Source organism: Chiloscyllium punctatum, chromosome 40 (genome assembly GCF_047496795.1).
Source record: "Chiloscyllium punctatum isolate Juve2018m chromosome 40, sChiPun1.3, whole genome shotgun sequence".
NCBI lineage: Eukaryota > Metazoa > Chordata > Chondrichthyes > Orectolobiformes > Hemiscylliidae > Chiloscyllium > Chiloscyllium punctatum.
The window spans coordinates 37,993,487-38,015,826 of record NC_092778.1 but is presented as its reverse complement, the minus strand read 5'-3'; the positions used below and the strand labels follow the sequence as shown (position 1 = coordinate 38,015,826).

Below are 22,340 nucleotides of genomic sequence, written 5' to 3'. Positions count from 1 at the left end.
CCCTCATATCACTGCAGCACTTACAGCGCAAGCAATTCACACTATCGCAAAGTCTAGCTCTCACATGGGACCTGCACCTAATGCCCAGTTTCACAATTCAAACCATTCTACTCTCAAAAATACAATGTAAAGCAAAGGAAAAATAATACCTGCTGCACCATCTTTCTCCCTTCCTCCTCCATAAACTTATGAGCTCGAATTCTAGGCCCTAAAGCATCTGCCAAAAGCAAGCATCAATTATGGATGAAGGCGTGTGCAAGCATGTGTATGTTAGGGGTGGGGGGCGGTGTTGAGAGGGGGAGCCTATGCATTGTTTTCTGACCTCCTCCTCAACATCTGACTGCTCCCAAACCTGAAACATATGGGTTTCCCTGCCTTTACCCGAGTTAATCACAGAAGGCCACTCCTCCGATGGTAGCTACCTGATACAGTGCAATAGCGACTGCCAGACATTTTAAAACAGTCTCAAATAGCAGTATGCAAGCTTCTGCATTCTTTGGCTGACTTAACGACAGCTTTAAAAGCAAAGAGTACTTTTTTTTTATTTTTTGAAGCAATGCCCACACACATTGATACTAAATAAAGCATCATTTTTTGCCTTAAGCCACTTTAGTTACAAATCTTATTGCTGAAGAAACAAAATGATCAAATGTAGGCTTGGTTCTTCCACTGCATTGCCATAACTAATTTATCACACTTGTGAGAGCTGGTGACTGTGAAAACATTTTCCACGTTTCTGCAGTTGTAGCGTAATAATGTAAATGGATGTTTCTCATCATCTATCTGTTTTTAAGCTTTAAAAACTTACACAGAGGGCTTTACAAAAGCAAACCCCTACATCTGGAAAAAATATGCTTGATTACACAGACCTTATTTCCTTCATTTCTATCTACTCATGAGTTTTCCAATATGAATTTCACCTACAGAAATATAATTAAATTTAATGTGTTGAGACATCCTTTCTATATCAGAAGGTAAGTGGCTAACTCCAGGTTATTTAATGTGAGGATGTAGTTGAGATTAGGATAACTTATTAGCATTACCGTCTACATTTTCCATTTCCATTTACAAAATATAATGCTGCAGCTTCAAAATTGTCATCTATGATTGAAATCAGACATTGGTGCTTTTTAATTTCTTTTTGTTTGCTTCCTTTATAGTCATTCTCCGAGAATACAAAGTTAAAGTCAAGAATTTTGCATCATTCTCGCAGCAACATCAACAATATGAATCTTGATCACATCCCTAATGCACTGTACTAACATTTTGCTTCCTGACTATAATCGAGGTTGGATCAGTTGCTCCTACACTAAATAATGCAAAGTCCATCAACGCACCGACCGAATTCCCTTTGCTAGCTGAGGCTGTAAAGGGATCAGCTTTGCTTCAAAAGAAGCTCCCTCAAGTCTTTGATAGCAGCAGCAACAGCCAATTATACAGCTGCAGCACGAAAATGAGTGAACACTACCTTGACAGACTAATATACAACACAGAATGTGGACTCCCAGTAAACAGCCAAAACAAACAGAAAAGTCAGTATAATTGAAAGAATTTGTGTCCCTTTTTCACGGTACTGCTTCCAGATTACATAAAACAATTCCCCGGATTAATTCCAAAATAATTATAATTAACCAATATACTGGGCAAACAAGTATTAAATAGTCATAGCACAAAATCAATACATGATTATTTAAATATGCTCTTGCTTTCCCCGGTTTGATTAGGACTTCCTTTTCCCTTTTTGTCTTCCCTTTTATATCCTTCCCCATGCCATTTCGGATGTTCCTCAAAGGATCATTTCAGTGATACTCCCTGGGCTCTAAGGCAGGTGGTCACCACATTCACAATGACCAGAGCTCATTCTGCACACAATACAAGTGCCTGTATATTGCCGGGGTGGGGGGCAAAGAAAAGGGTTCACTTTTAAAATCATTTAAAGGTGACATTTTGCTTCTTTTTGGAAGGGGTGTTCATTTTTGTGAATATTTTAACTGGGTTGTTTTGAGTTGGTCTGCTGCCGTTTTAACACAGCTTCTGTATGAAATCCCAACAGATTGTAATGTTGTGGGATCCTGAATATTTGTTCATCAAACTATACATTCTTATTTCATACAGTTGACTAATTGTCACACCAAACATCAATACTGTTAGTCTTCATCAGAGATTTTTTTTACAACTTGCAACATTGTGCTACTTTCAAAGATTAAACAGGTGTGCAGAAATAATGCCTCATCCCAACAAATATAACAATTCACCAATATGTACTACATTTAGCTTAAATAGCATGAATGTTAAAAATGTTCAAAACCAAATACATTTTAAATTATGGTATTGACCAATGATAGCCAATATGGATGGTGGCTTCCATACACTACAATACATTTGCTTCTTTGTCAATTTATCTAGGCAATTAAACCTGAATAAATTAAGCCAGCAGCATGATCCAGCAAACTGATAGGAGATTGACTAATCAATATCTGAACGAGTGTACATAAGCCATAACCTCTTGAAATCCCTAATTGTCCAAAACCTCATTGTCCATCTATCTGCTCATCACATCCTAGCTCTCTAAAACCCTGTGGATACCTCTAGTTCATCAATAAGTCTATACATGATCTAAGTCAAAAAGTGTGGCACTGGAAAAGCACAGCAGGTCAGGCAGCATCCAAGGAGCAGGAGAGTCGATGCTTCTGGCATAAGCCTGATGAACAGCTTATGCCTGAAACGTCAACTCTCCTGCTCCTTGGATGCTGCCTGACCTCCTGTGTTTTTCCAGCGCCACACTTTTTGACTCTGATTTCCACCATCAGCAGCCCTCACTTTCTCCTATGCATGATCTTAACCCCAACCTACTTCAGAAATGTTCAAAGCCTTATATTCGCTATGCTTTTGGTCTCATGCCCATGCCACCTCACTTTCCACTATCTTTGAGGGGTTGAAACTTCAGCTGTTTAAAATCTGGAAATCGCTCCCTAAACTTCTTTAGTACTTTACCGTACTTTAGCATTGACAAAACTTCCTAAAAATCTCTGCCCACAAATGCACTTATTGTCACCATTCTTAATACCTCACCCACCAGCAACAAAAAACTCGGCCTGCAAATCATTTAGAGATGTTTTTCTACATTAAGTTCTGTATAGATGCAAGTTTATGCCATAGAATGCATCTAGGTGCACTTGTCTTTGAGTGAAAATATCCTGACCATTGTTCAATTTTAAGGTGCACTTCTTTTCCCCAGCCTAGCAATATTATTTGCAGCAATCTAATCATGAATGGGGGTGGAGGCAATAAGAAATTAAAGGGAAAAATACTTAGTTCAAAGGCTGAGGGATTGGTATGAAACCAGTCATTTTAATGGAAAGACTTCATGCCAGTTTTTGTATCTAAATGTTCTAAAGAGATGCCAACTCAACAAAATGCATGCTTCAGAGTTGACCAGCTGTTAGAACCAGTCATGTGGTTTATCATCAAATTTAAACTGTCTCCAAAGTTTCCTGGCAAGTGCCTCAATGTGAATTTACTGCAACAAAGCTGCTTGATATCACTACGTTGTTGTGTATCATCGTTGTAACACAATCTGTTTTTATATTGCATATCAAATGTCCATGAATTTGTAAAGTGTTTGTACAACTGCCATCTGTAGAAGGGTAATTTAACTGTATTTTATCGCCGAAATATAAGCCACATTTATATGGACATTGACATTGTAAAATTACAATTCCACCCCCATTAAACTCAATAGCACTGTTCAAATACAGTTCAAGTTTACAGTGGATCCCAATTAGCAATGTCAATTGGGATAGATGAAATCGCAAAATAGTGTGTTTGGTGGACCAACTGCACAGAAATATACAAAATCATTTAACCTGCTTAAATGGAAAGCATGCACATTAACTTGTTATTTAAATCCCATTCCTCAAACCTCAACACTGTCCAGAATCCTGGGAAAGGCCATGACTTTAAACAACAAGCAGCAGCATGTGTCAATGAGCGGCACTTGAAAAAGATATAAATCTTCCAAGCAGGACAATGCATTCAGTTGCTTTTCTGGACATGGACAGAGGTGGGCACGCTCATGTGGAGATTTCCATGTGGAACAGACGTCAACCAGGGATTAGGTGGAGGGTATGAGGAGCTAGTGGGGGGCTCTTTCTGCTCAAGGTTCTTTTTGTTATACAGGTGCCTGATTTTGATGAGAGCTCTGGCCATGTGAATTAACGCCTGCCTTAGAACAGGTACCAATATAAATGCAACAGTAATCAATGCTTCAGTTATTTGATCTATTCTGATCCAACTATTGCCCATTTATACACAAGTTGGGTGATGGAAAAAAAAGCAGTTGTATCAGGGTTAGAATTAATATAGATGGCATGAGATGAATTCATAATTCCTTCGAGATTTGTGGTTGCACAACACTGAATGGGTGCTTTTGGTGCAACTGCAACTATGAAAATGTATTGTTGTTTCAATTTAGATATTAGGAAAACCAAAATACCGTGCCAGTTGATAAATACACAAGAATAGTTTCCTGAGCCAGCTCCTAGGCACACTGGATTACTAGTGAAGAAATAGGAAAATCATAGAGGTCAGATCTCTCCTGTTTAAAAGCACCCACCTAATGGTGGGTTTGAAAGAGAAGTGAGTCAGCTGGCTTTGAAGTATAAAATCCAACCCATATGATTTTCGAGTACTTGCTTCACCCAAGTGGTCCCATATACAGACTGTTCTGCTGTAATGCAAAAGTTGTGTTCCTCTGTCACTTTGCAATGTAGAAAATCATGCTATAGAAAACCACTAATAGAAAATCGCTGTACCCGTTCAGTAGAAAGTGTGCGTCATCCAAACAACAATTCGTCAATCGCATTATAGCCAATTTGCGCTGACAAACTGCTCATTATAGCAGAACGACGTATCTGGGAAATTCTCAGAGAATAAAAAACATTCAAAATATTGCACTTGCACCAAGCTATTGATAGAAATCAAATTGTCTCATGGTTTACAATGTGGAAGCCGCTGGCAAAAGTAGTAGCAGTTAAGTAAAAATAGATAGCAAAACAATTTTCACACTAAATACCAAAATAGTCTATCAAACATCAGTATCACAGATAATAAAGATCAGAGTAATAAGACAAGTTGGTGATCTCAGTCTTGAAAAGATCTTGGAATTGCAAATTGTTACTAGAATCAGTCATCAAACGTTCTATAAACCACAATGTAGGGAATGTACGGTTGGTGCTCTGAATTCCTTAATTACGCTTTCAACATAATGTATCCACTTTCGAAATGATGTAGGGTGGCACAGCTGTTAGCACACCAGCTGCCTTCCCACCTTTCGGGCTAGGGTTCAAAACCGTGGCTGATCGATGGGATAAATGTATTCGCTTTTTTGGCTTCATTCCTGATTTAATTTTTGAAGAAAAATATTCCTGCGCATAATCAAGAAGTCGACAGCAACGTACGGATGGTGATGCAGCTTTACAAAATATACACTACCATTTTTCGAAGCAGTTAATGTTCACTGTTAATTTGCACTTACATGAAGAATTAGAATGCAAACATTAATCTGACCCCTCCATCTCACACTCTGCTCTGAAAGTATATTCATTTTTAATGTGGTGTTGTTTAAAAGTGCAAGTGATATTAGAATAAAGAAGTTACATTGTGAAGTCATTCGTGCAGCGATTTTTCAGCTGTCAGTAAGGCACCTATATGAAATAAAGTTAGATCTGTACATTCTTAAATCCGTGTTAAACTTTCTGCCTCATAGAAATAAATCAGAACAATGCCTGACTTAAGTATTGATAAAGCAAGGTGACTTTTTTTTAAAAGGTTATTTTTGAAGGGGAGGAGGTTTGCAAATTGTTGGGAAGGTATAAATACAATTTACTTTGCACCTGGCTACTATTAGCCTGACTAAGGATGGTTTAAGCCTGACATTGGATGATAGAGGTAGCAAAACTGTATTTTAAATAAAGACTCAGCAACTGAACAGAAGACTGCAGATGGATATATGTGTGACCTGAATTTCTTGGAAGGACCTTAAATATCAATTTGAGTTTAATGTTTGTCAAGCAGTGCATCACACTATTGATTGTTGTTGATATTATATTCCAATGCTTAACTATACTTAACATGTAAATCATTGTTGAATAATATATAAAACATTAAGCTCATTTCACTGTTTTCTAAAGAAAATAAAGTAATTGAAAAATACGGCAAAAAACTTTTAACATGGTGCACTAGATTATGTAGCTGTAAAAGCCACAAGCATTTTAGAGATTACTTGCAGATTGTAAAAACCAATTGTTTAATGTGTTCATCCTGATCATCCAGTCAATCCCTCTTCACAATTTCTCCATCGCTTTACCACATTAGCCTGCAGAAGCAGTGAATTCTCATCTCGTATTACAAAGCACCTCTGCCTGCGGGTATTAGGGAAGGATGCAAATGAAGATGTTAAGAACAATCACCTCATCAATCACAATCACACAGGGACACCTATCAAGGCTGGAGGATTAGCTCCATGGCCGTTTCACAGGTCTCCCTCCTATTATGGTTCTTGTTTAATTAAACATAGTACAAATGCATTCAGCTGCTGGCGGAGAAGCTGCAATATTTTGCCAGCCATTTTCCAGTCTTTACTTTATGAATCTAGCCTTTGATTGCATTCTTTTTTCCTGAAGCGTTTTGTTTAAAAATTCAAGACTTAATGCGATAAGTTAAAATAATAAATAAAAGGTGATTTGGACAAAAAGAAGCAGTGTGAAAAGGACAAAGTTTAACAAGAGGAAGAGGATATTGGAAAATCAAGTGATCTCATGGAAAAACAGTAAGAAGTCAAATACTAAAGGCTCTGTATCTGAATGGGTGGAGCATTTGCAAAACACTTGTAGCAGTAATGTGCGGAAAGGGTTCATGAAATGTATTCTAGGTTGAGAAAACAACTAAGGAACAAGCATTGTGCATTGTGAAAGGGTTAATTATTAAATTTCTAAGCAAGAGGCTTCTGAGGAAGAGTGAGCATAATATTGTTTTGTATTGAGTTGAAAGTAACTTAGTTACATTTGAAGCTAGGACCTTACATTTGAACAAGACAAAATGTATTGGTTACAAAGAGTAAATTTGTAAAGGTAGATTGTGAAACTAGATTAAAGGACATGATAGTACCTGAGTAACTGAAAACTTTTAAAGAATTCATTCATAATTCACAAAACCTACATTTATTTATGAAATTAAAACCTAAGGGAAAGTGAATCTCCTGTGGCTAACAAGAGAAGTTTAACAAGAGGCTTAACATTTGGCCAAAGGAAGTTGTAAATCCAAAAGTTCAGCTAATTTCAAAATTCAGCAAAAAAAATCACCAAGAAATGAATCAACAGAAAAGAGAACATTGATTGTAAAATGATCTCAGTGGTTAGAAGGTTGTTACAAAACTACTCAAGAAGGGACAGAAAAAACAAGAAACTCATTCAGTCAGTTATCCTGATATTGGCAGTAGAGGAAACACTGCAATCCACTGTTATCAAGGTGCTAACAGGGCACTTAGAAAATCCAAATATATCTGAGCAGAGTGAGTATGGATTTGTCAAGGGAAATTTGACAAAGCAATTCCAGTTTTGTTTGAGAAGTTAACTTGTAGACTGGATGTTGTATATTTGGATCTTTGAAAAATATTCAATAAAGTGCTGTGCAAGAGATTATTTAATTAAACTAGGACTCATGGGATGGAGCTAATGAAATAGCATAGATCAAGATATGGTTAAACAGAAAAAAAATTGAATGACAGGGTACTTTTGGGTCATAGGCCATAACTAGTGGCTCCACCTGTGGTGAAAATGAAGCTTTTCAAATCTGTATTAACAATTTGGCTGAGGGGAGTTAGAGAATCATATCCAGGTTTGCTAATGATACAAAGTAAGGAATGTAGTAACAGTAATAGATGAATTAGTTCCTTACAGTATGGTCCATTTAATCTTCATTTGTGTAAATCTGCAACCTGACTCCATATTCGTGCATATGTGCTAAATTGCTTAATACCTTTGGTTTATAAAAATCTATCAGATTCAATGCTTAAAAGGATTTTATTGATTACAATTGCTGTTTGTGGAAGATGGTTCCAAACTTCTACCACCCTTTGTGAGATTTCATTTTATGAATTATGACACTTATCTATTAAAGAATCCAAATTCTTACATTATGTCCCCAACTCTAAATTTCCAATGTTTTCCCTCAATTTATTCCCTATATACATTGAAAACCTCAAACCATTTTTTGAACTTCTAAATTCCGGTGAACACAAAACTGAGTTTGCATCAGGTTTCTTTATAACTCAACTGTTGGAATCCAGATATCCATCTGGTAAAACTGTGTTGTACTCTCTCCAAGGCCAATGTATTGTTTCTAAGGTGTGGTGCTCAGAACTGCTCACAATTCTCCAAGAGTGTTCTCCACAAAGATTTGTGTAAATGTAGCAGGAGTTCCATCCACTTGTACTCCAATCCTTTCGCTATTTTATGTCTGTGTTGGGATGAGCGTGCTGAAAATCAAACCCCTCAACCCCATAAATAATACTATTAATGTAAATATTTTGATTCATTTAAAAAATGATTAATTCCGCTTTTTTATATACTGCTACCCATTATGAAAGAAATATCCAACAGGCTTCTTTAACAAACTCAAAGTAATCTGTTTATTATAAACAAAATTTATTCTTAAAGCAGGTGGCCTCTCTTGATTAACATCTAAGCATGATCTAAAATCGGATGTCCCCTTAATCCCAAACAGAGACGTATTCATACAACACAAAAAACAAGTTTCTGCAGAGATTTTTTTTCCCAATACAAAAGGCTTTGGGACAGGGTCTGGAAACAGAGGATAGAGTTTGATCACTTCTCACGTCCACATTTTCTTGTTACCGAAGCTGAATTGCTGATGGTATACATTGATGGTTGAAGCCCAGTTCTGATTCCAACAAACTTCGATATGCATCTTTGTGGATTAGTTAAAATACAGATATTTGGAAACTCTACCAGGATCCTTTGGACTTTAAATGAAACACGGTTTCTGGAGAGGATCTTACAGCTTCAGGGGTGTCTTCCTAAATCTGACTCCTGGGTCAAAGTCTAAAGATAGTCATCACAGTCATGTTTTTGCATTAAGTAAGGTAATAATCCCTATCTCTTACCTCATTGAAATCTTTGCTTAGCACTTTTCCAGTGAAAAGCAAGTAAACCACACTAAACTTTAAATATTGGCCTTTCTTCCAGACAATCACGTGGCCAAACCCATTTCAATCCAAAGGATGTCCAAATAGTTAATAATCTTCCAGATTTTTTCCAGATCATCCTTAAACATAGTTACGTATTTCCAAGAATATAAAGGTCAACATTCGATTAGCCTTTTCTGATTATTATCTATACCTTTTAATTTCATTTTAATCTGTATGACCCAATCCCTGGGCTTTTTTTTCACTCCCCCAGTGTTTTATGTTTTTCATCATTTACAAATTAACGTTTTCTAACCCTTATAGATTTCAAGTGACCGTATTGAAATGTATAAAACCATGAGGGGCCTGGATAGGGGAAATAGACAAGGTCTTTTCCCCATGGCTAGGAGTGTCCAAAACTGGCAGGCATAGGTTTAAGGTGAGTGGGGAAAGATTTAAATAGAGACCTAAGGGGCAACTTTTTCACACAGAGGGTGGTGCGTGTATGGAACGAGCTGCCAGAGGAAGTGATAGAGGCTGGTACAATTACAACATTTAAAAGGCAGCTGATGGGTATATGGAAAGGAAGGGTTGAGAGGGATATGGGCCAAATGTTAGCAAATGGTACTCAATTTATCTCGGATAACTGGCTAGCATGGATGAGCCAGACTGAAGGGTCTGTTTCCACTTTGTACAGCTCTGTGATTCTAAATGGATGAATTCACATTTTCCTACATGGAAATCAATTCACCATAGTTTTGACCATTTATTTAATCAATATCACTGAGTTTTTATGCTTTCATCTACATTGCTATCTATATTAGTGCCAGCAGCAAACATGGATATGTGGTTTCCTACCTCATTGCCTGAGCTATTCACATCAAAGATAAACTGTTGAGTTTTTCAACACTGATCTTTGTGTGATGCCCATTATTTACAATTAGAGCACACGTGCTTTATTCTACTCACTACTCAACTAACTTTCTAACCAGATCCAACTGTTTTCAGTTTCACATGCTTCAACTTTAGTTAACAGCATCTCAGGAGAGACTTTATCAAATGGTTTCTGGAAGTCACATAATTAACATGCTTTGGCATTCATGTAGGAGAAAGTGAGGACTGCAGATGCTGGAGATCAGAGTCAAAGAGTGTGGTGCTGGAAAAGCACAGCAGGTCAGGCAGCATCCGAGGAGCAGGAGAATCAACGTTTTGGGCATAAGCCCTTCATCAAGAATGAGGCTTGTCAGCCGGCGGCTGAGATATAAATGGGAGAGGGGTGGGGCTGAGGGGAAGGGAGGTGAGCATGTGATAGGTGATAGGTCAGAGAGGAGGGTGGAACAGATAAATGGGAAAGACAATGGACAGGTCAAGAGGGCAGTGCCAAGTTGGAGGCTTGGGACTGGGACAAGGTGGGGGGAGGGGAAATGAGGAAACTGGTGAAATCCACATTAATCCCATCTGATTGCAGGGTCCCAAGGCAGAAGATGAGGCATTCTTCATTCTGGCGTCGGGTGGTTAGAGAAGGCCCAGGACGTGCATGTCTTTGGTGGAGTGGGAGGGGGAGTTAAGGTGTTCCGCCAAGGGTCGATGGGATAGGTAGGTGCGGGTGTCCCAGAGATGTTCTCTGGGACGAACCGCAAGTTGGCATCCTGTCTCCCCGATGTATAGTAGGCATTCACGTGTCTAGTATTGTAATCACCTCATCATAATAGTTCAATAAGCTTCACCGGGTGTGATCTACCCCGAAATAGGAAAGTTAGCTGTGAGGAGGATAGACCTGTACAGCTCAAGTAAATGATAAAAACATGGCAGATGCAGTACACACAATGAAGTAAGTGAAAATTTCTGCTTTGGTGGATAAATAGAAACACAAAATATTGTCTTGTTTAAATATTATGAGGGATTACACACCAGCATTCAGGGAGACATGGACGCCATTGCACACAATCACAGAAAGTTAACAGCGGACAATTAAGACAGCAACTAGTTACGTTAGATTTTATTCCAAAAGCATTAGAATAAATGCATTAAAATATTTTACTTAAATTATATAGGTTTGCTAAAGCCATACAAGTACTGTGTGCAGTGTTGATCCCATTGGGAACTGGTTTAGCTCAGTTGGCTGGATCGTTGGTTTACAGATCAGTATGACGCGAACAGCATGGGTTCAATTCCTATCACCAGCTTGAGGTTACCACGAAGGACTCTCCTTCTCAACCTCTTCCCTCGCCTGAGGTCTGGTGGCCCTCGGGCTAAATCACCACCAGTTGCTTCTCTCCAATGAGAAAGCAGCCCCTATGATCTGGTAAGACTATGGTGACACAATAATGGGGATTGCTGCAAGCATGTTGTGTTGTTTGATCATATATGCTTTAGATGGAATGCAACAAGGGTTGATCAGACTGATTCCTGAAATGAAGGAATTATCATTTGAGGAGAGTTGGAGTAAATTAGATCTCTGATCTGTAGTGGTTGCAAAGAAGATAAACTGCTCTCACTGGAAAAAAAGGTTCTGACTGGACACCTTCAAATGAACGATGATATTGGCAGTCATCACCACTAACATATGGGAGAGTCACTGACAGCCCAACCTTAGGAGGCTGACTGTTTGGAAGCAGAAAGGAAAGACTCAGCTGGCTGAGGAGAGAGCCCAAAGAAAATGGAGGTCAGCGAACCATACACCTTCTCAACTTACGGCTCCCAAGCCAAACTAGGCAGCACCCAGGAGTTCACAATGACAGCACAAACTACCCTCTCATGAGATAGAAAGCACCTTATACACTTCTGAAGGAGCTTGATAGGTTGGTGATGAATGTTTCTCTGACTGAAACCAATTTTCCTAACTACACCTAGGGGTCACGATCTGAGAGTAAGCTCGTAATCCCTTAAGAGATGAGGAAACATTTCTTCACTCAATGGAGTCTGTGGAATTCTAAAGTCCACACAAGCAGTGGATCCTCAGTTGTTGACATATTCAAGGCTAAGATTGATTTATTTATAATCCTAAAGAACATGGGAAATATCAGAAAGATGAAACTGACATAAAAGATCAGCACTAAACTTAGTGAACCGAGGAACAGGCTGGAAGGGCAAGATTGACTACTCCAGCTTCTGTTTCTTTTGCTTCTGTAAAGCATACATATTTACAAAAATCCACAGTCCAATTCATTCTGTAACAGTACCATTGTCAGTTTCTCAGCAGCAAAGTATCAGTCTGTCCTAATGGGTACGATGGCCAAGGAACAGATGTATTGCCTGGTTTCTACACATTTCATATTACTAGAGGATAGCGGAGACCTTCCTGGGAAAGGTCTGGACTGCTCCTGCAGTTGATGCATTCTATAAAAATGCAAATGAGTTGTAGGGAGCAGGGACATTTGTGGCCTCTGGCTTCTCCTTCCAGATTAAATGCATGAACACCATGTTCTAAGGGCACTTGTCAAACAAGACTCTTGACCTTCTGCTGACTAGAAGGTCACTGAGAACCTTTGGGGTGAGCCAAGTCTAAAGATAAAGTTTTTAAAACAATAATAACCATCCATCCTGTCTCCAATGCCCGATTTTTCAAACTGAACTACAACTTCCAGGGTCTGTATTTTCTTGACAAGCAGATGACAAGAAAGAGGTTATAATTTTATAATGGTGGCTTCAGGATTTCTGAAAGGACAAAGAATGTAATGAAATATTTTAAGCTATTATTACTGTTATAATGCAGTATTGTAGTCAGGATATGCACTGCAAGGTTCCACAAATAGCACAGAGACATAACTGGATAATTGGTCATAGAGATATTGTTTGAAGAGGTTAAATGTCTATCAGGATTCCAAAAGGGCTCTTTCACTGATATTATGAGTGGTTAACAGCACTTCAAGCAAAGTTACACTAATTAACACTGGCCTGCTTGCATTCCTGTCTCTGACCCAGAAGCTCCAAGTTTGAGTCGCAGATCAGGAATTAATGAACTCATGATGCATTCAACCAGATTGTGTATAAACCTGTAAATCCTTCCAATACACACCAAGGTGGATAGTAAGAATGGGTGGGATCCCTGGCCAGTTATAATGGGAAGAATGTTAGGGTCCTGTTGTCACTATCCATTGCTCCCGTCTGCAGGATGCAAGAAAAAGGATGTGTTGCCACAGCAACTCTGACTTTCTGATGATCTGTAACACATCATCACCTTGCGACTTTGCACCACTAATAGGAGGGTATATTTTGGCTGGAACAAGTGCTGGCAGGGACATATGACTTGAATCTGACCTGGCTGATACAGGAGAATTACTGAATGTGGGAATCAATCAGGAAGACAGGACTTATTTTGCCACTGCAATTCTACCAGTGTCTTATTGTCTATCAGCCAAATAGCCCATACTGCTGCCACCATGTCAGGTCGGTGCAGTGTACAGTCAGATTTTACAGGTTCAGGGTGGTTCAAAGTCATCTCCAAAGACCATCTGTAGCCTCCTCAATAGAAATTCACCAGCCTTCTACCAACCACTGTTTTAGTGACTGCATTAAGATGTGTTTTTCACAGACTGCCCAGACAGAAAGGGGTTGGCTAGGTTACATCCTCTGTCCTCCATCTCTCCCACACCATTGTTCTCCTCCTCAGGTTCTCCTATCCCTTGTGTCCTCACCATGGAACAATCTTGGTTCGCTTTCTGCCAAATAGTGTGGGGCTCTTCCAGGACAGACCAGCAACATTGTTTCAGGAAGCTTTCAGTGCACTGTATCACATTGTATATGGCAGCATGGCTTTCGTTTTATGCATGCTGTGTCTTTGTGCAGAATGTTGTCAGTGCACCTTGTCATCTAGTTGCTTGCTTTAGTGGTTCCAATGTACGTAGTACCAGGACTGCTGCAGACTGAAGACATCTCCATGGCTTTGACCAGGACAATGGGCACTGACCTGAATAATTCTATGCCTATGGTCACAAACCAGCCAGACATTAAGCAAATAAAATCCCTTTCTGTTTCAGTAATGGGTACACCTGCAAAGTGTTATGTGTATATTAATAGCACACTTTGCCATCGGGAAACCTGTTCTCACGAAGAAATCTAGAACTAGTGCTCTTCCACTTAAGACTAAGATTTTCTTCTTTGAAGACCATTAGTCTTCAGAACTCTTCTGCAGGGAGAGCAGTGCAGGCTGGATGATAGAAATTATTCAAGACTGAGTTAGACATCTGATCTATAACTGATTTGAAGGTTATGGACGTGAAATAGGAAAGAAGAGTTAAGGTCACAATCAGATCAGTCTTACTGATTGACAGAAAAGATCTGATGGACCGAATGGCCAACTCCTAACTCCTTCTCCCAGTGATGCCATATGCTTCCTTTACCCACTTCTCTTTGGCAAAGGGAGGGTGAAATATACTTACCCGTCATTACGTTTAGAACCACAGAAGCCTCACATGTGCGACAAGTGGATAACTGAGATGCTGCAAAAATTCTTATTTCAAGGACTGAGGGAGCAATATGCATGAAAGTTCATCACCATGGTCACCTTCACAATCGCTAGCATTTGATTCTTCCTCTGCTCGAATGTTCCAGTTGTAGTTATAGCCGGTGGGAGATTTCAATTAAGCATAGACATTTCATTCAAACTCTTTCCGAAAGCAGTTCTCTGAACTGAAGCTTAACATTCTGGATAGATTTGGCCATTCTCCCTCCTTTCCTTCTTCATACAGTAACTTCTCCTGCTCTCCATGGCCTCTGGTTATTTTCCAAGTCATGCTGCATTCGAAAGGAAATGGCTTCTTTAAAAAATGCCCTATCTGAGATTCATGGTTTGTGCAGAGTCTTGGAAGCTAAACCTGCTTCTGCACTTACTCTGTCACAGCCTGTTGATATTTGCAACTTTATACCATGGAAAGCACGAAATACGTTTAGAATTGAAGCAAGAGCTAGAGAAATTCAACCAATAACTAACCTGTGTGCAACTGATGATCCCTTTAAATAGCACCAGTGGAGCTTTTTTTCCTGTTGATGAATTTATGTAAGTTTAAGATAGTGCACCAGCAGGAGCATGAAGCAACAAAATGACGGAACTGAGTTCAATTCCGAATGGTACATTAACTGATAATGTGGTCTGTCTAACCAACATATATTCATTGAGTGCAATCAGTGATAAGACTTCAAGCATAATTTGCTCCACAGATTCGCATACAGAATGACAGAATTAGTAGTGTGGCAGCAGGCCATTCATCCTACTGTGTCTGGACATCTCTCCATTGCATATACAGGTAATTCTGCCACAACGCACTTTTCATTAACGCAAACTCACTGTAGCGCAATTGATGAATTGGGAACACTGTTTCTAAAGCGCAAACTTTTAAAACATGTGTTGGCTGTAATGCAATTATATCATCAACACTTTAAGCACTGTTTCTAAAGTGCAATTTTTCTATAATGTGGTGTTGCACAAAAATGCAACCATTGTATTGTAGAACTACCTGGAAATACACACATGCACACACACGCACACACACACACCGTGGATGCCATTTTGTAACTCCACAGGAATCCATAGCAGCTAAAATATGGGCATAATTGATTCAAATTTCTCACATCAAAACAACATGGCCTTCAGTTAAAAGAATCACTCCAATTCAAGCATTTGTCTTATTAAATATATTGTTTAACATTTTTTGCTGCATCATTCCTACACACTAAATGTTTTATTGGCAAAATAAATTCAATTGTGCAAGATTAAATTCTTTGGTCTAATAAGTAATCCATAATTCGGCAAAATTCCAGAAGGACTGTTTGCATCCATCTGTCTCAGACATTTATTTTCATTCATAAACTGTATTTACTTGTGACTCTTTGGAAATGATCTACAACAATCAAATTTTTGCTTTAAAACCACTCTTTACTAATTCTAATAAATAAATGTTTCTTATCCACCACAGGATACAGGGTCACAGCAGTGACTGCACCAGATATCAGGAGAACTGAGCACATGCTGGTACACGAACAAGAACAGTTTCTCTCATACCTGTATTTACATCAGTACTCTGCAGACTACATGGAGAACTGACTTTCTAAAAGCCGAGCGCCACTGACTGGTGACCAGGGATATCAGGCATATAGAAGGCTATACAACTTAGCAAGAAATAAAATGGCATTATGTGGTGAAGCTCACATTTAGGTACTTAGTTTGTGAAATTCACAGAGAAACATGGTGGCCATTGATTAACATCACACATATTAACACTGCATTTATGTAAAATAACTCAAATCAAATATTGTTTATTCACAAATCTGCCCTCAGCCTGTTTGGTTATACTCCATGCTGTAATAGAACATAGAACAATACAGCACAGAACAGGCTCTTCAGCCCACGATGTTGTGCCGAACATTTATCCTAGCTTAAGCACCCATCCATGTACCTATCCAATTGCCGCTTAAAGGTCACCAATGATTCTGACTCTGCCACTCCCACAGGCAGCGCATTCCATGCCCCCACCACTCTCTGGGTAAAGAACCTACACCTGACATCCCCCCATACCTTCCACCCTTCACCTTAAATTTATGTCCCCTTGTAACACTCTGTTGTACCCGGGGAAAAAGTTTCTGACTGTCTATTCTATCTATTCCTCTGATCATCTTATAAACCTCTATCAAGTCACCCCTCATCCTTCGCCGTTCCAATGAGAAAAGGCCTAGCACTCTCAACCTATCCTCGTACCACCTATTCTCCATTCCAAGCAACACCCTGGTAAATCTTCTCTGCACCCTCTCCAAAACTTCCACATCTTTCTTAAAGTAAGGTGACCAGAACTGCACACAGTACTCCAAATGTGGACTTACCAAAGTCCTGTACAGCTGCAACATCACCTCACAACTCTTGAATTCAATCCTTCTGCTAATGAACGCTAACACACCATAGGCCTTCTTACAAGCTCTATCCACCTGAGTGGCAACTTTCAAAGATCTATGAACATAGACCCCAAGATCCCTCTGCTCCTCCACCTTACTAAGAACCCTACCGTTAACCCTGTATTCCGCATTCTTATTTGTCCTTCCAAAATGGACAACCTCACACTTGACAGAGTTGAACTCCATCTGCCACTCCTCAGCCCAGCTCTGCATCAATCTTCGTATCATCTGCTAAAATGTAGTTCATTTATCTTCCAGCTCTGCTGAACCATCAAAATGTTAATCCATTTTTTTTTTCCTGTTTAGATGCAAACAGATTGATATATTTTCAACATTTCCAATTTGTTTTTCATGTTAGTTTATTGTTTTAATAAGATAAAATAAAACCTTCCTCATTACAGTGCCGGTTAGAGTTTCCAGGAGTATTTCTGAAACAAAAACAATATTTAGTTTATTCATGATAGTCATGTAAGATAATACATGAAATGGTACAATACAATACTATCCATATACTTACAGCATGAAAATGTACAAGGATTCAGTACTAGGGCCATCATTTAACATAGTTTTGAAAATTGTAGCTATTCAGTAACTTTCCTCAACTACAAAATGCACCGTTTCACACAATAAATTAACTGATCATTTATTGTAATAAGTTAAAAAGAGGATTATTTCTGATGTGCAAATATGAAGGGTTGCATTATTTTGTGGTTAAAACCATTTAAAAGGTGCCCAGCTTCTGGTGGTAATTTACAATGCAGTTACTGATAAGGTACAATTATTTTATAAGTGGCAGTGATTTCAATGTATTTTATCAATTCCTAACAAAATTTGCAGATTAACATAGCAGCATGATCCTGTGTGTTTGTATCCTTGCAATTATTTATCTATTATATGTATTTCCTCAGTTTATTTGATTTTTGTTTATTCCCTTGATACGTGAATGCAATCTAGTGACAAAGACTTACTAATTTATAATTTAAATTGATCTGACATAAATACTGCATAGGATCATCAAATGCACTACATAAAGGAGATTCTCAGTATCTCTGTCTGAATTAAAAACAAGTAACATGGTTGCTCATTGCAGTTATGTGAAATCATATGCTACAAACTGCATTGATGCAACTGAATGTCTACAGTTGCAAAACACATTGTGAGAATTTCTCTTGCATGTTGTCTTAACAAACATATGTCCATTACACAAGATATTAAATACATTGTTACTCAAGGATGAGCACAAACTGTCCCTTCTGAACTCTCTGTGATGAGTTTTCCATTCACCTATAGAGTTTGTTTTTGAAATTAACTGCAAGTTTCCTTGAATGCTGAATTCTTCAGCTAAACCTTGCCCTTTCAAGGATTCTGTTTGTGCTCAGATTCACATCATTACCAAAAGAACTGCTTCAGAAGTATCTATGCCTTCTTTCATATTTTGTCAATATATGTCATCCACTGCAGAACCTACAGACTACAAAAATATATTTAATTCTTCACCTTGAGATTTATTCGTTAATTTTGAATCTCGAGTACTGTTTTCTCCAAGATATCCAATCTTGTGTTTTATTAGGCCTATTTCTGATGTTAAATCTTGATGGCAATATTATTTATCCAGCTATTTTTACTCAACATAGTTATTTATTCTTCTGAAAGAAGTTTTAAATCTGCCAATTTCATTCTGCTTATTTCAAAGATTTAATGATTCTGAAATAGAAAATCATGATTTTAAAACCATAATTTTGCATTGAATCAATGTTGCTTTAATTCTCTTGCCATAAAATCTCTTTGAAAGTTTAAAGAGGGTGTAAGGACAATGTTAAAGTATTTCTTTGTCTGCAAGTTCGAAAAACTCTGGGTTAGAGCAAAGCAATAGTATTATCTTCAAATGAAGTGTTAATTTCTGTATTATAGTAACTCGATATTTCTATTCTTCTTACTGGAGATTTTCCCACCCCTATTCCAATCAAAATGGGAACTTCCAACCATCTACAGCCTTAAGTTGTGGTTTCCTATTCCTTTACATGCAAAATGGATACTTAGCATTTCCACAGCCTAAAACATCAGTCAGTACCCCTTGCACAATTCTTTTCTTCCATAAAATTCAATACTTTCTTTTTAACTGCCATTTTCTCACTTTCCTGACATGCTGCTATTTCTCTGCTAACATGGTCTCAGCATAAGTTACTATTCTTACCTTGACTCTGTCTTCGGTTGCCATGGCTCAATGCTGGCAATTTATTTTGCTCTTTAATCTTGTACAGATTGTGGGCTTCACTGACTAGGCTGGCAGTTTTTGCTCATCCCCAGTTGCCCTTGAACTGATTGGTTCTCGCAGCTGTATGATAAGACAGTTCAGAGTCAACCACATTACTGTAGGCCTGGAGTCACATGTGGATCAGACCAGGTAAGGATGGCAAATTTTCTTCCCGAGAGGACATCAGAGAATGAAATGGGATTTTAGAGCAATTGACAATTGTTACTTGGTCTTCATTAGACTAGATTTGAACACAACATTGTACTGAATTCAAATTTGATGTGAAAATGAAGTGAGAGTCCAAGCCATGTCACCAGAACCTTAGTGTGGGGTTCTGGATTTATATTTCAGTGACATTAACAATAGGTCACCATCTTCCTAAACATATGATTGTAAGTACTCCTTTCCCCTTCAATCCTACACAATCTGGTCTTTCATACTGTTCTTATAGAGTTTCTTCCCCTTTCCAATGGAGATTTCCAACTTGCTTCATGGAGCTGCATCCTTCTTCTGTAAGGACTCTTGTTTCTTCCCAGCATGACTACTTTCCTGATCCTAGCCCACACTGTTTTTCCTGCACCTCTTACCAGTTCAGAGGTGAAGGTTTTCTTCTGGAGTTCTCCTTTTGCCTTGTTACTATCCTCAGGAGAGCAGCTGATAAGAAATGAGTTGCCATATTTCAGATGCTGACTGACTGTCACAAAGTGGCCACATTCTTAAAGCAGTAAACTCTCTTGTCATGACTTTTTCTCCCCCCACAGGAAAATCTTGGTTGGGATAGAATCTTGCTAGCAAGCCTCAACCTATAAACAAGTTGGAGAGCTCCTGATTGGGCACTGGGACAGAAATAATTGAATGGTCAGTGAAAATATATCGAACTGTAATGGAAACGTCCAAATTAAAATAAAATGTCATCTCCAGGGGGGATATTGTATCTCACTTCCTGAAAAGATCACAAATCCCAAATTAATCATCCTCTCTTCTGTTTCAGAATAGACACAAGCTACATTGATTAGTTAGGCAGACTTACAAAGACTATCATAGGACAAAGATGACACATATGTCTCCATCAGGATCTCATGCTAGAATGTCTCTTCTGCACCCAAAAATAACATGACATTATCAGACTGAACAGAGTCTGATGCAACTTCAAGATTAACTCTTTCAGAACCATTAGGTTATATAATAATAAATGAATTCTTCAGATGAATGGTTTTCATCCATATGTAATTTATAGAATAATACTTCTAAATCCACTGGATGTGTAAGTTCCCCAGTCTGCCATGTAATCACATCCCTCCTCTAATGTTGTGACTAGAACTGTGTGTGTGTCCCTGTGTCTGTGTAACTGTGTCTCTGTGTCAGGATATTTTATTTGATAATCTAACCCAGTGCCTTTCCTGTCCTTGGACCACTTATGGGATAGTTCAGACAGAGCTTCACTCTGTATACAATTGCTTCTGTACCTATTGTGTGAACTTTGATGGAACATTATAAACAGAACAGTGAGAATAATAAATGCTCATGTGATTAAACTGGCATGGCAGAGTGAACTGAACATCAGCTCAGAGACAGAACACAGTTTTAATGGATATTTCAGATTGGACAGTGGTATGGAGTGCGGTGCCCAAGTGATTCAGATTAAGATCACTACGTTTTCTATTTTATATTAATGAAGTGGACATGGACTCACAGGGCATCATTTAAAGTTCAGCAAAGATTGGATCGGCTGAGGTTGTTTGCTTTCGAGCAAATGGGGATGAGGACAAACTGAACAGAAGTGTATAAAATTATGAGGGATCTTAATAAGCTGGATGTAGACCTCTATAAATCATTGGTCAGACTGCGTTTTGAGTATTATCTTCCGTTCTGGACACCTTTAAAGCCTTGGAGAACGTTCAAAGGAGATGTACTGGAATTATCCCAGGAATGAGGGATCTTATATATCAGGAAAGATTAGAGAAATTCAGCTCATTCTCCTTAAGATAGAGAATATTAAGAGGTGACCTCATTAAGGTGTTCAAAATTATGAACAACGTTTGACAGGGTAAAGAAGGATATTCTGTTTTCACTAGCTCTTATGTCAATAACTAACAGTCACAATTTCAAGACTGTCAGCAAGAGAGCTCAGAGTGAGATGAACAGAAATCTCCTTACTCAGAGATCTCTCAGGATTTGGAACGCATTGCCTGGGAGAGTGGTGGAGATGGATTCCATAAGAAGTTTCAAAAGACTGCTGGATATATATTTGAAAATGATGAATTTACAGGGCTACAGAGATAGGTTTGGAGTGGGAGACTAGCTGGATCGCTCTTTCAGGAGCCAGGATAGACACAAAGGGTCAAATAGCCTCCTTCCATACTACAAAAAGATTCTGTGACCTGCAAAGCACAATAAGTAGTGTTTTAAAATCATAAATTCGTACTCCTGAATATGTCATAGCAAATTCTATAAAGCACTTCTGATTTTTTTAAACCTAAAAGCTATTATTTAATTTAGTTAAGAACTATCAAAAAGTCTTATTTATCTAAAATTGAATATGGTTCTATAAAAACATACACTGTTGTTGTTACGTTTATCTTGATGCTTGCAGCTCTTGTCAAAAAGCATTTGCAATGTCATATTTTGGCATGGTTAAAATGATACGTAATTCGCTAAAACTTTTAACTGATCCCCTGGGTCGAATAGCAGAATAAGAACAAGGCCCTTTGAACTCAACTTGCATGTAATTTCTGCCATCTTAATAAGGTGCGAGGCCTTCTAGTCCCTAACAGATTCCAAGACTTCAGCGCAGTCCCAACCATATGGAGACAGACTGGAAACTGTCAAACTCAGTTAGCAAATTTCATCTTTGGGGAGCCAGTCAGGAAGGCTGTATCAGAGTAAACAGAATGCTGTTGAGATCCTGAGGCAAACAAGAGGACGGCTGGACCACTGAACCAAAAAGAAATTTGGCACAGAATGATTGCTTGAAAGCGAACAGGGAAGAACAGAAAG

At 38.5% G+C, this 22,340-nt stretch overlaps 1 protein-coding gene across 16 annotated transcripts in view; it reads right to left on the bottom strand.

The window, feature by feature from the left end:
• The window catches only part of rbfox1 (RNA binding fox-1 homolog 1), a 1,745,467-nt gene that overhangs the window by 262,325 nt on the left and 1,460,802 nt on the right, over positions 1–22,340 (bottom strand). Inside the window, exon 1 of one of the 16 annotated variants that reach the window (XM_072559570.1) lies at positions 150–271. The exons of the other annotated variants lie outside the window; for them this stretch is intronic. Coding sequence (XP_072415671.1) covers positions 150–182 — 33 coding nt within the window. The 5' untranslated portion in view covers positions 183–271. Of the gene's footprint in view, positions 1–149; positions 272–22,340 lie in introns of those variants that run through there. 16 annotated transcript variants of the gene reach the window in all.